General features: G+C 36.1%; 1 protein-coding gene across 1 annotated transcript; it reads right to left on the minus strand.

The window, feature by feature from the left end:
- Nucleotides 1-118: 118 nt before the first annotated feature.
- Nucleotides 119-15,465, minus strand: LOC308347061 (NKG2-A/NKG2-B type II integral membrane protein-like; the record flags this gene model as incomplete). Its single annotated transcript, XM_080810224.1, has 5 exons — nt 119-271; nt 13,176-13,327; nt 14,271-14,324; nt 14,812-14,889; nt 15,282-15,465. 5 exons carry the CDS (start codon nt 15,463-15,465, stop codon nt 119-121), a joined length of 621 nt encoding a protein of 206 aa, XP_080666350.1.
- Nucleotides 15,466-15,665: the final 200 nt, after the last annotated feature.

Consider the following 15,665-nt stretch of genomic DNA (forward strand, 5'->3'; position numbering starts at 1 on the left):
TTCTGACTCATTTACCCTAACTGTTAAAGTATCTAGATTAGATTGTATCTCATTGATAACATTTTTAAGTTCTGCCAAATCTGCTCTCACTTCAGTCCTTAATGAATCTATGTTGCCATTAACAGTTTTCTCCAGCCTGACTATTGTCTTCATATCTGCTACCCTGAAGTCTATTTCTGACCTCTTGTTTGGATCCATATCCATTAGTTCTGTGGGAGAGGCCATTGTCACTGGATCTTTTCTTTGTTGGGAGTTCCTCCTCCTCATCATTCTGTTGAGTTTTGGTTGAGGGGATATACAGCCAAAAATATCAATCACTATCTAGTCAAGAAGCACCTGGGAAGGTTCGGAGCAAACAGATGTCAACACCAAAAAGAAAGAAAAAGAAAAAAAAAATTCCAGTCAAAATGAGCCCCAAAAGTAAAATGTATATAGTACACAAACAAAAACAAGCAAACAAACATAAAGAAAATAAATAAATAACAAGGGGGGCTGATGGGAAGGTGGTTATAATCCCTCAGTGTGGGCAAGGAATGCCCATTTCTGTTCTTCCTGGGTGTATTTTGTTATCTTTCTTAGAGGACTCAATTTCCCAGACATACAGAGAAATTAAAACTGGTATATATATAAAGGTACTGTTGAACAGGGAAAAAAGGACTATATTGAAGCTTATATCTATCTATCTATCATCTATATATATATATATATATATATATATATATATAAAAGAAGAAAAAGAAAAAAAATATACATATGAAATGTTCAAGTTAAAACGTTACTATGGAGTATGTTGTATTAATTAAACATCTAGTTGAAATGGTAAGTAGGTTAGAACAACACAAAACAACAATGGCAAAGTGCAGGAATCATGAAAAAGAATTAAAGAGAGAGAAAAGTTGTATGTCAGAAATATACAAGCTGTGAGGGAATATCAGGAGCTTTATATACTGTTTTCCCTGGTGTTGGGGTATTTATAGTTTTATGGGGACTCTGTGGTTGTTGTCCTCTTGTTCTTTCAGCTTGTCTTCTGGAGGAGGGGTCTACTGTGTTGTTTTTCAGTTAATCCTGCTTGGGTGGAGTTGACCTGGCCCCTATCATGGAACTGGGCTCCATGGAAACTGGTTTTTCAGTCTTTTGTTCTTGGAGGCTTTTCTTCTCTGGTGGCTTTTTGTGCCATTTCAGAGGGTCAGAGCAAAATAAACTGTCCACACCCAGACCTCTGCCTCAGGGAGAAATCACCTTCTGTTCCTCTCTGAATCGTCTGGAACATAGACACCCCTTTGCAAATCCCACTGAATATTGCAGCTTCCCACAGGTGGTGCGCATTCCCAGCGACCCTCTCAGTGGTTGCCTGAGATCCCCACTTGTCTCTGTATCCCCATGCCACCAAAACCATGAGTGATACCGGTTCAGGTAAGCCTGACAATGGTGGCAGCTGCTCCCAGGACCGTGGTCTCCAGACAAAGTTGGGTCCTCTCAGCTGCAGTGGCAGCAGTGGTGATGGAGGTGACTATCATGGTAGCAGTAGCTGCCAAGCCCCAGGGACCGCTGACTCAAATCCCTGCTGGGTCCTCTCAAGCACAGGTGGGCAGTGGTTTTGGCCAGTCCATGTGTCCACACCTATGGTGACCTGGTCCGGCAATTGTCCCTTAAGCACCTTTGTTCTTTTTGAACACAGTTATCAGTCCCTTCCTGTCTTGCAGCCACCCATCTCCAAGGTATCGCTGGTCCCTGAGCACAGGGCACTTTTAAACTGGGGTATTGACTTTCAATGGCTGGTTTCTTTTGGCTCTCTCCCCCTTCTGTTTGTCCTGCAACATCTGTCTGTGCAAACCCAACTCCATCTTTTGTACCTCTCCCCGGATGATCTTCAGCCCCCATAGAGATCCAGATGTGTATAATCTTACATCTCAGACTGATTTCACGGGTGTCCAGAGTGGCTTGATAGATTTCTAGCTAAATTTAGGAGACTGGTTGAATTGGAGTCCCCCACTCTTACACCATCTTGGTGGGACCTTCAGCAATAGACCATTCTAGTATGTGATGCTGATAATAGGTGTGGTCATGCACTTGTGTATTCAGGGGTAATAGAGGAAATCTGTGTACCTTTCTCTTAATTTGTTGTGAACCTAAAATTGTTCTATAAATTGTATCTGAAAAATATTCTGAGATAATAACTATATGGCTTTTGGGTTAAACCCTTTTCCCTCAGCTCAGTTCATGATCCCAGGGTCACAGGATTAAGCCCCATATAGGGCTCTTTGCTCAGCAGGGAGCCTGATTCCCTTCATCTCTCTCTGCCTGCCTCTCTGCCTACTTGTGTTCTCTGTCTGTCAAATAAATAAAATCTTTTAAAAAATAATTGTATGACTTTTGAAGAAATGAGAAATACATTCTTCACAGATGGTGAGTAAGCTTTATAGATGGTGAGATAGATACCAAAATTAGGTAACTAAAATGCCCAGGGCTTACAAACATATATTTTTTTATCCAAGCAGGAGTCAAAAAAAGTTTTGTTTGAAACAGAGTGGAAAAAGGGACACTTCTTGTCACTCTCTGAAGAAACTGATGACCTGAAATACAGAGAATTATATCTCATTACTCTTAAAAATATGAATCACAATATTGTGAAGAATAAATAGTTGATTTAGACTAATAGCTGTACATCTAAATCTGCATATTCCCATATCACTTTTATGGGAACATTTTCACAACTGTGTTATATAATTGTTCACATATTGCCTTTATTCTTTGTAAGATTAGTCCTCTTGAGGCATAAAACAAGTTGTCAAGAAACTTACACTTTAGGAAAGGAGGTGGAGACTTTTGGCCACACAGATGAATTAATACTGATGTTCTGGGAATCTCTACTAATCCATGAAGAACGAATGAGGAAGCTCAACAAATACTATGAGAAAACAAGTTGTTTTTAGAAGTCAAACAAGGGCTTGTATTTGAATTTTGCAATAACAAACATAGTTAATTTTTTCTGACTTTCAAATTTTCAAGTAATGTTACACACAGGTCATGTTATAAAAATACCTTAGTAGAGGGTCACCTAGGTGGCTCAGTGGGTTGAAGCCTCTGCCTTCGGCTCAGGTCATGATCCCAGAATCCTGGGATCGAGCCCTACATCGGGATCTTTGTTCAGCAGGGAGCCTGCCTCCCTCTCTCTCTCTGCCTGCCTCTCTGCCTACTTGTGGTCTCTGTCTGTCAAATTAAAAAAAAAAATCTTTAAAAAAAATTAGTAGAAATAAATGAAGAGTACAAACTGACAAAGGCAACAATTTCAGAGTTCTGATAATTGATCAAAGGCTAATAATATTTGATGAAATATCTATTATTGAAAATCTCTTAGAGATTCAAGTAAAATCAAGTGCCTCTGTAATCTTCTTACCCAGCACTGCTCCCTTGCCTCCCAGCCTGCCCACCATAGCTCAGTGATCCAGAAGCTTGTAGTTCCACAATTTGGAGAAGCTGCAGAAAACAATTGTGCTGGTGCCACAGGGGAGACTCGATCAGCAGTGGGGAAGGGACTGAAAGAGCCCATTGACTTTTCAGCTCAGAGTGATGATTTTGGGTGTTAATGAATGAGAAAAACCCATATGTGTGTAAGGAGAAGATGACAGCTCTGCTAGCTAGGAACCAGGAGGCTGGGAGGAGTTGTTTTTCATCGGAATTGGGGCTGTGACCCAAGAGACTCTAGGTCTTGATCAGCATGTCTTCCTTGCTGACCCTGTCCTGGACTCAGGAACCATGACTGTACATGCTGTTTCTCCAGACTCTGGCTGCGTACTTCCCCAGTCTTTGGGTATTCATCGATTGGCCCCCAAATGACCCATAGCTCAAGGGCAGGATGAGAGAAGTCTTGGGGCCTAGTTTGGCCCAAGGGGACAGTCTACATGGTCGGTAGGAATCTTTCTCCTGCACTTTTTCTCAGGTATCAATAAAATTATTTCCACTCCAAAAAAAAAAAAAAAAGTTGGAGGTTGCAGTTTTTCTGTCAAGCACTGTGGCTCCCATAAATAAAATAGGAAAATGCTATAAATGAAGGAACAATAGAAGAGTTGACATGAGCTCTCTGTACACTCTTGGCTGATGGAAAAATAATTATGCATACATGGAGAGGAGATCAAGATGAACCAGTAGAAAGTAAAAGCAGGAGACCTGAGAACTGATATTCCAGTTGTGAGCACTTCCTTCTCACATTCATATGTGTGCACACACAAAATCTCACACACACACACACACACACACACACACACACTCATATCTCATGGCAGAGCATGGAAGTCCTATTCCCCTTCAGACTTTGAACACAGTCTTTAAGAGAACTTGTAGGTAACATCTAAGCTACAAATTCACAAGGACAATCCCTAGGAATGCAAGCTAAAATATAAGAATTTGGTAACACTGAAAAAAAAAAAAGCAGGCAGATTTGAGGGGAGAAGATCCTCCAATAAAATTTGTGCAACTTATAGAAAATACAAATCTAAGAATATGAAATAGACTTCATGATGACTAAATTATATTATCAAAACTATCTACCTAAAAATTAAAAAAAAAGTAAAGAAACTGGCAAATCTCTTCCATACTAAGGGAAATCATAAGTCAATAAAAACTTCTACTGAGATAAGAATGTTACGTTTATTAGAAAAAAAGCATTTTATAGTACTATTTATAAATATATGGAAATTACAGAGAAACAGTTCAGATAATTAAATGAACATATGATGGCAGCAATATAGGATATAAGAAATATCAATAGAGAAGTAAAAGTATATGAATAAATCATAGAGAAATTCTTGTTTTATCATCATATACCTACATGAAAATTCACTAAATTGGCTCTCCAGAAAATTTGAGATACATTAGAAAAAATTGATGACATTAGTAGGGAATAATGGATTTACTCATCTCACAGAAAGTGGGCAAATAAAAAAGAAAAAATTAACACAGTCAGAAACCTTCAAAACAGTACCAGGAAAACCAACATAGGTTTAAATACAATCTGAGAAGGAAAGGAGAAGCGGGGCGGTGGGGGGGGAACAGTGCAGAAAAATAATCATAAGTCACAAAGAATGAACAACTTCTTAAATATCATTTAAAAAATATTGTGCACCCCAGAGGCTCAACAAACTAATAATAGAACTATATGTATAACTCAAAACATAATGAAATGACTGAAGAACACAGGCCAACACAGAAAAGAAATACTCCTGAAGGAACAGGGTGGAGCATGAGGTGACTGAATTTGTGTGAAAACCATGGAATGGGTGACACACCTTCCATCTCCAGCAGCCTGAGACCACATTATCTACCATAGAATCCACACATGCCATGGACACAAGTTAGATTGGAGGGCGTCACACCAGTAAGATAAAAAGTGTAAGAAGCCCCAGGCCATAAGTCCTCCATGGAAACAGTAACTTAAAAATACATCCTGGGGGGGCGCCTGAGTGGCTCAGGGGGTTAAAGCCTCTGCCTTCAGCTCGGGTCATGGTCTCAGGGTCCTGGGATCGAGCCCCGCATCGGGCTCTCCGCTCAGCGGGGAGCTTGTTTCCTCCCTCTCTCTCTGTCTGCCTCTCTGCCTACTTGTGATCTCTGTCTGTCAAATAAATAAATAAAATCTTAAAAAAAAATACATCCTGGGACTCATGGGTGGCTTAGTTGGATAAATTTCTGCCTTTGCTCAGGTCATGATCCCAGGGTCCTGGGATCAAGTCCAGAATAGGGCTCCTTGCTCAGCAGGAGGCCTGCTTCTCTCTGTGCTAGCCGCTCCCTCCTGCTTGTGCGCTCTCTCTCTCTCTCTCTCTCAGACAAATAAATAAATAAATCTTAAAACAATAAAAATAAAAATATACCCAAACACAAACTAATGTATATTCAGTCTAATCATTTTGATTGGGATGCCAAGACCTTCAAAAAGAAAGGGACAGTATCTTTCACAAAAGGTGTTGGGAAATTGGCTCTCACAAATGGATGGGAAATTTCTTTGCAAAAGAATGAAATCTGATGCTTACATTTACACCAAATTAATGTTAACTCAAAATGAACCAAAGACCTAAACATAAGATACAGTAAAACTGTGAAATTCCTTGAGGAGAACATGGGGGGAAGTAGACAGCATTGTAGCTCCAATATTGCTTTGGGGACTCTGAGGTCAACATGCCATATCAGACAGCAGAAAACATCCTCTTAGGAAGACCTTCTTCTCATGGATAAGATAGGAAAGAGTGGGATGATATTTTTAAAGCAGTCAAAGGGAAAAACAACTGTCAACCTAGAATACCTTACTCAGCAATGCTGTCATTCAGAAAGGAAGAAGAGATAAAGACTTTCCCAGCATCCTAGGGGAAGGTGCGTCAAGGTTTCAACTCTTTCCCCAGATGGCAGTCAGAGGAAAGTGACATGACTCTAGTGGTGGTTGGTTAAAGCCACGTTTCAGAAGAAATTTGAACCATTAGACCTGCCCAACAGAAATGCTAAAGGTAATTCTTCAAGCTGAAAAAAAGAGACAAAAATAAGCAAGGTAGAAACACATAAAAATATAAAATCACTGGTAGAGACCAAAACGAAAAGATCCTTCATATGATGTCATGGATAAGTCATCACCAAAAGATAGGCAAGAGAAATTAAAATAGAAAAGTGAGACTGCATTAAATTAAGAGCATGTGCACAGCAAAGGAAAGAACAAAAAAGTTGAAGAAAAGTTTGGAAGAATGATGTACAGAACAGGAGAAATATTGTAAACCATCTATCAGATAAGGGACTGACATCCAAATCTATAAATAGCTCCACCAATGCAATAAAAACAAAAGAAATAATCCAATTCCAAAAATGGGAACAGGGCCTGAGGAACATTTTTATGAAGACAGAAAAGTGGCCAATAGGTACAAGAAAGATACCCAAAATCACTAATATCAGTGAAATGCATATCAAAACCATAATTAATTATCACCTCACACCTGTTAATTTTTTTTAAACTTAAGAGTATATTGGTGAAGATCTGAAGAAAAGGAAATCCTTTGAAGGAAATATAAATTGGTGTTCCCACAATATTTTTCAAGTAATTACAAATAAAAATACCATATTATGTATTTTTTTCAAGCAATTACAAATAAAAATACTACATTATATAGTAATTACTCCTACATATATATTGAAAACTCAAATCAGTGTCTCAAAGTTTTACTGCACACCCATGCTCATTGCAACATTATTCTCAATAGCCAAATTATTGAAGGAACCTAGGTATCTGCCAACACATAAAGAGTTAAAGAAGGTGTGATATATTTATGTATACACACACATACCTACACATATGCTCAATGAAATATTATTCAGTCATGAGAAAGAAGGAAATCTTGCCATTTGTGACAAATGGATGGACCTTGAAGGCGTTATGTGCGTGACAAAAATCAGACAGAAATAGACAAATATTGTATGGCCTTGCTTAAACGTAGAATCTAAAACATTGAATTTGAAAAAGCAATGAGTATAATATTGTTTACCAGGGATGGCAAGGCAGGGGAATTGATGAGATGTTTAAGAAAACAAAGTTACAGCTAGGACATAACAAGTTCTGGAAGTCTAATGTACAACATAGTGATTATAGTCATCATTACTATATTATAAACTTCAAACTTGGTAAGACTAAATCTTTGCTGTTCTCAAAACCCAAAAAAATGATAAGTATATGATGTGAGAGAGGTGTTATCTAATATTACCATAGTAATTAATCAGTAATACATCAAAGTACCAAATGAGCACATTGCATCCCTATAATTAACACACTGTTAGGTCAATTATATCTCAGTAAAAACAAATAAAAGATGTAATTGTAATGCCCAGCTACTACAAAGAACTAACTTGAGAATATAGAAAGACATCAAAGGGGAACTAATATAGGATACTAAAATATGTTTAATACAAAAGATGTCAGATAAGGTGGAAGAAGAAAACAACATAAACATAGAATGAACAGCAAAATGGGAGACCCAAATCCAACTATCCCAATAATGACGTTCATGTTAATTCAGTAAATATTCCAATCGAAAGATAAAAATTGTCATCTTGAATAAAAAAGAAAAAATTCAGATCCATCATTATGCTTTCCATAACACACACACACACACACACTTTAGATTCAAAGGCACAAGATGTGATAGCAAAAGATCCACCCCACAAACAGTAACCCTGTAAGTGAGGACAAATGGCTACAATATCAGACAAAGTAGCTGTTAAAACAAGAAATAACATTAGAACGTAAAATAAACAATTGAACATGGTAAACCTGTCCATATAAGAAGATAAAATAATTATAAGTATGTATTATTCACTTAACAATAGGACCCTTAAACACATGAAAGAGAAACTGACAGATTTGGGAGGATAAATAAACAGTTCAATGAACACACTTGGAGATTTAAAAGATCTTCCATCAATAAATGAGAGACCATCCAGTCACAAAATCAGGAGCCCCATGGAAGCCCCATGGAAGACTGTCAGAGCTCTAGAAACCAGCTTGACAAAACTGACATATATAGAAATTATTCTTACAGGTCATAAATAGGGATCAAACATTGACAGGATGGAAATTTTCCAAAGTATATTCTCTGAACACAAATCAATTTTTGTCTAAAGGAATAAATTAAAAGCAACAACAAAAAGAAATTTGGGGAATTTCCAAACATGTGGAAAAGTGACACACTTCTGAAATATTTATAGTTCAAAAGTGAAATCTGTGAAAATACCTTGTACTGGATGACACAAAACTGAGAATATATCAAAAGTTTTAAGGTGGAACTAACGTGGTGTTTGGAGACAATTCATAGCTCTGTCACTTATACCCAAAAGGAAGAATGTTATAAAATGCATGATCTGAGTAGCTTCCCTCTCAAGACGCTGTACAGAGAAGAGCCTATTAAAGTTAGAGAAGAAAGAAATGATAAACATATACTAAGCTGAAAGCTGACTGTGAAGTACGAATAGTAGAGTAACCCATGGCAGCCCAACTAGTTCAATACCCAAATATCCAAGAGCATTAGCAATAGTATGGATGAATGCACTGAAGTAGCATCAGACAATGGAGCAGCAAGGAGTTTGGAGGATTTACAACTTCATGCAACTATATGGATGAAACTCACAAGTTTAGCTTCCCCTGAAAATGCCAAAAATAAAATATGCATACTGTATCATTCTATTTACATAAATGCTTGTAAATGAGGGAGAAAACATGTAAGGGGCATTTTGCAGTGCTGGTAATATTCATTTTCTCCTTCATATGATGGTGACACTTGAAAATTCAGCCAGCTGTTGGCATGTATCTCATGTGCAACCATCTGTATGCACATTATACCACAGTAAAATTAACATAACAGAATACCATGAAAATATGTAAATATGTTTAAAACTAGACAAAAAATTGAAAACATCCTACCAAATATAACTTGTGAAAACCAAAACAAAAGGAAATAAAAATATCAGAAGTGTCTTAACCTCTAATATAATTTAATCTCTAATTCAGAAGCTTTTAATACTCAGTTACAGAATATCTAGATGCTTATGAGGAAAGAAAGATGAAATGTCAATTAAAAACCAAAAAGGAAATCTTACAAGGTAAAAAAAAGGGGTCTAATAAAATATGCGTTGTGTGCATTTTCCTGGAATATTAAGAAAAGGAAATTACATGTGAGTAGCAATCTAAACTGATTCTGATAATATATAAAAACAATGAACTACAAGATAAGTAGATTTATTGAAGCAACACCAAGTTGGATTTACATTTGAAATTCCATTAACTTAATCTGTCACATTAGCTGAGTAAAGAAGGTCAAAAGATGTGATTTCTCTGATGCAGAAGATAAAACTAATTTTCATTTTTAAAACATTTAGACTGATAGAAATAAAAAAGAAAACATCCATGCAAAGACCTAGAATAGATAAGATAACTCTGAGAAGAACTACTATAAAGCCACTGTTTATAAAAGGACAATTTTTAAAGTATGGATTGACAAAAATATATACAAGATCAAAGAAACTGAAGAGTAAGTGCAAAGTTCATACCCACACATATATGGAATGCCGATTTCGGCAAGGATGAAAAATCATTCTGTGGAGAAAGTATAGTGTTACAATAAAAGTTGTGGAAACAATTAGTATCAAATGAAATTAATAATATATACTTTATGACATATACAAAAATATTAAAAAATGATCATCTATAAGTGCAAATGATAAAATTTCAAGCAGATGTATTAAGAAAAATATCTGACCTAAAGATGGGCAGAGATTTCTTAGAGAGAAACAAAACATGATCCATAAAAGAACAAAGTGACGAAGTGTAGTTCCTTAAGATAATGTCTGCGCTTTGAAGAGAAAGGAAAGACAAGTCATAGACTTGAGAGGAAGTATTTACAAATAATACATCTAATAAAATAGTTGCTGCCAGGATACAGAAAGAATTCTTAAAATACAATAGCAAAAACTAAAAATATGACAAAAATATTTCAAGATACTTTACCAAAAAGCATATATTGATGGCAAATAAATACAGAGAAAGTTGCTCAACACTATCAGTCTTAGGAACATTCACATTAGAACCACTACATATCAGAATTCCTACTCCAGCAAGGAGAGGATATGCTACTGTTCCCTACTTCCTCCACCAAATATAGTTAAAACATCTGGAGATTATACACAAAACAACATAACATCCAAACAGGTGATAAGAAAGTTGACAGAACTGTGCCCTCTAACCCCGAATGACACGGCAGTGAGCGCCCTGGAATTTCTCTTTGCCTCACATATCCCAGACCAGTGACCAAACCACAGACAACAAAGTGCACAGACAAAAGGCCCCAAAATGTGTTTTTTCTCTCTAGTCAAAATAATAGAAAAAGAAAGACATGCTAGAAAGACCCAAACAAACAAAAATGTAGATACTAAGATTGTTATTTCAATCAGCCATTGACTATTCAAGGGTCACATCACTCAGGAATGCAAGGGAAATCAAGACATTCTGAGATAAAGGAAAACTAAGAAAAGTTCACTGCCACACCCATTCTGAAAGAACTGCTAAAGGGAATTATCCAAACAGAAATTAAATGGTAACAGAAGGAATATTGCAAGGATCATCAGGAAGAAAGGGAAAACAAAAGAAAGTATAAAAATATCATTAGGTCTAAGGGACTTCGCTTCAACTCTAGCATCTAAATTGTTTGATATTTGAATGAAATACATCAGTTGAAGGAAGTGATAACATTCATGTAATTCTCAACATAAGTAGAGAAACATTTAAAACAAAGTAGAAATGAGACACAGTAAAGGGACATCAAGGAAGGGAAGGCTCTACATTTTACTCAAAGTGCTGTGGGTTGTGACAGACAGTGTAGACTGATATATGTGTTCATAATTTTCTATATAAAGATATATACTATCTACATTGTTTATATGAAACAGATTAGAACATATGTGGACATGTATATGACTATATATGTATAAAGTTATTTATGAAGAAAAGATCGACTTTGCTTTACATTATGCTCCATGAGTTAGGTTCATGATGTAGAAAACTATAATCTTCACATTTATCTCACTGCATTGGAAATACAACGTCACCAAAAATAAATTCCAGTTGGATCAGAAACACTAATTAAAGTGAAAAATTAATAAAGAAAGAAAAAATATATAAGTAATATGGGAAATTATGTTTATGAACTTTGACTAACTTCTGAAATAGGTTCAAAATAATCACTAACACCCAAATGATATATGGGACATGGTAATATTAAAATTATGATCATTAAAGGACTCCAATAGGGGAGTAGAAATGCAATACACAGCTATTTCCATCTTGTGAACTCAAAAAGGAGCTCATATTTAAAACACGGTAAGGACTTCCAAGAAGACAGAATAAAACACCATTTAGGAGAAATGAGTAAGGGACACACTTGACTCCTTCTCACTGTATAGAATATACTTATAATTCACAGCCCAGAAAAAAAATGATATTGTTATATAACCACCATAACGTTTTGTCATAATTTTTCTCAGACCTCTGAATTTTTGGATCAAGGGACTATTTTGTACAACATATTTACACAATACATTAGATAAATAGGGATAATTTAATATATTCGAAGACACACAAATCTATGACCAGGCAATTTTATACCAATGCTTAGAAGGAAATGTATAATAATCATATGTAAATACAATTATAATGTTACATTTATGCATTGTTATTTTAACAAATGCATTATTTATATTTCATAAATATAATATACTATGCACTGTGTAGTTATGAATAATAAGTTATTATAAATATAATACATGGAAAACACATAGAAAATGCCTTTCATAAAATAATTATTCATAATACGCACATACTAAAAAAGATGTAAGTTTCTGAGAATAGCTTTTAAAATGTCCTACTCATATAAGACAGCAGCAGTGAAAATTCATAAACTATAGACAAATGGAATAATATAGACAGATTACAAATATCAAACAAGAAGAAAAGGAGATACACATAATAATGCATACTGCATGAGTCCATCAATATTTATGCCAAGAATTAGCAAAGACATTTCACAGTATTAAAGTTGTCAGAGCTAATAGAGGCTCTAAACTTCTCACTCATGATCCAATTTGTAATTATGTTCTGACTGTTTTGTGATGAGTATGCACAATCATATAGTTTTCTTTTTTTCAAGATTTTATTTATTTATCTGACAGAGAGATCACAAGCAGGCAGAGAGGCAGGCAGAGAGAGAGGGGAAGCAGGCTCCCTGCTGAGCAGACAGCCTGATGTGGGGCTTGATCCCAGGACCTTAGATCATGACCAGAGCCAAAGGCAGAGGCTTAACTCACTGAGCCACCCTGGTGCCCGAATCATATAGTTTTCATGATGTGTAGTAAAAAATATAGTAAGGTTATTTTAGGCAGAAGAGCATTTATAGAAGTATGGCTTTCTAAGAAAAGCAAGAACTAGAAATTATCAAATGTACATTAAAAGTATAAAAAATAATAAAATATCATAGAGTCAAATGATGGAATAGTAACAGACTTTAAAATAAATGAGAAATATGTTTGACTATATGGATGAGATCTACAAATGTAATAATAAATGATAAGCTTTTAATAAAAGCTGGAAACATTTGAAATCTCACCATTTCCTCTTCATCCTCTATGTAGAGCAGGTTAGAGTTCTTAGACGCACAGGACAACCGACTCTCATTCCATGGTTTTCTGACAGTGCTAATATAATAGCAATTGTTGGAATATGTAATCCACTCTTTTGGACAATGACCACATGGATCAGCTAAAGAAGGATTATGAGATATTAGCCAAAATGCTTTGAATATTAAAACTTGCAAGTTTGCAATTTTCATATGTATACACAAATGTGTATAAAACACATCACTTTGGGGCACCTGGGTGGCTCAGTGGGCTAAGCCTCTGCCTTCAGCTCAGGGCATGGTCTCAGGGTCCTGGGATCAAGCCCCACATCGGGCTCTCTGCTCAGCAGGGAGCCTGCTTCCCTCTCTCTTTCTGCCTGTCTCACTGCCTACTTGTGATCTCTGTCTGTCAAATAAAAATAAATAAATCAAATTAAATTAAATTAAATTTAAAAATCTAAAATAAATAAATAAATAAACAAATAAATAAAACACATCACTTTACCCTCACAAGCAGGCAAAAATAAAACTCAGGCACACTCCCAGAAGTGTCAGGCTTTCATCCCTAACTTACGTGTCAGTATAAAACAAACAAAAATGTCCATCTTTACATGTACTTCGAGTCCCTGAACAAAACTAAAGCAGGAATAAATTTGAGGCCATTGGTAACTATGGGTATATTAACTTTATTTTAAGGCCTATTTGAGAGAGAGCAAAAGAAAGCATGAACCTGAGGGGTAGAAGGAGAGGGGGAGGGAGAGAGAATCTTTGACTCTGCACTGAGCAAGGAGCCGACGTGGGGCTCAGTCCCAGGACCCTGAGTTCATAACCTGAGCCAAAACCCAGAGTCAGATGCTTCACTCACTGAGCCATTCAAGTACCTCATGTATGCTGATTTTAAATTAATATTTCCTCAAACTGTTGTATAAGAGGTAATACTCTCCTATACTCATCAATTATGAAAATTTACTATGCAATTTTCTAATTCATTTTCCCCAAAATCTTCTATTATCATCTTTGTCTAGCTTAAGATACACACAAAATACAAGCTATCCTAATATCAGAGTTTTGGAAATGATTTTCTACCTTTCTGGGTCTTTATTTCCACAGATGGCTTGTTCTGCACTGGTCCTGCAGTAACTAGAAAAATTAAAGCAATGCTCATAAAACAATATTAAACTAAATAAATCATTATGATTTGAGTTTCTTAGTTTGAACTTCGGTGTATTGTTTAGAATGAGAAATCTCTGTAACAAAATTGATTTTATCCATAAAAATTAAATAAAATAGTGAACATCTGGGGGAAGATAATTCAAAAGTTTAAAGAATCAAAGCCCACAGTCTTTTACAGTATTTGGTTTAAACAGTCTCAAGAGCTAACTTGTATATCTCCACAAAGTCTCTCCGATAACTTGTATTTCAAGTATGAAATTGGAATGTTTGTGTAATACGCTTTATATAGAGTTATTCTGTTATTTCTACTTTTGACAAATTCAGAATAACCACTCCACATCTAGAACATACATGCATTAAAATGAGGTAATACAGTTCCATAATATTGTGCAACATTCTGAGCACCGATGATCATTAAAGTGAAAAATTCCCTTGTCGTTATTGAAACACTTACAGTGAATAACAGCTATTGTGACCACAGTGGACATCAAGACAAGACAGATGATTCCCAGGATCCCAGCAATGAGCTTCCCTGGACATGAAGGTGAATAGTTGGAAGAGAAATGAAAATGCTCAGAAAACATGGATGGAAAACAATCATTTAGGAAATTTATATACAAGAGAACCAACAAAGCACAGGGAGTCACATATAAAAATTTGGACCCCAAACTTCTATCGACTATTGTAATCTTCTCTCAGAATATACCATTACATTTGCAATAAATTACCCCCATGAGATTGGGTTAAGACCACAAATTACAACACTTGAACAAGATTCATCCTCAACAATACCATATTCCAGCCCCAAGCTCTGATCCACACAAATGAAAAATATGAGAGATTATTCCCTATTCATTCCCTACACCTTTGCACCATAGGTACACATTCTAGAACAGTCATACTATGTCTGTATTAAGTTTTTACCTTTTGGGGAGTTCTCGCCATTCCCTCGAAGATCCCGAGAAGCATCTTGAAGAGTTAATTCTGCATACATTATTTCTTGCTCACTTCCTGAAATGGGACTTTTAGTGCCTTTAGTTTTCACTTGCTGTCTTCTTGAACCTTTAACCTGACTGAGTTCTGCATAGGTAACTTCTTGGTTATTCATCTCTGCAGCTGTGTGGTGTCAGGAACAGGGCTGAATGGGACTGTACTGAAGGACTTGATGAACAGTGGGTGGGACAGTCACAGTGGGTGGAGTGTGTGGTGAGTGGTAGTACTCATTTGTTGTTGAACACTGTAAAATCTGGTACTAATTTCCTTGGAGCTTTAAAGAAGTGCTTCATGATGAAGTAAGTGGTTTTCATA

The sequence above is a fragment of the Martes martes genome (assembly GCF_963455335.1).
Source record: "Martes martes genome assembly, chromosome: 8".
NCBI classification, from domain to species: domain Eukaryota; kingdom Metazoa; phylum Chordata; class Mammalia; order Carnivora; family Mustelidae; genus Martes; species Martes martes.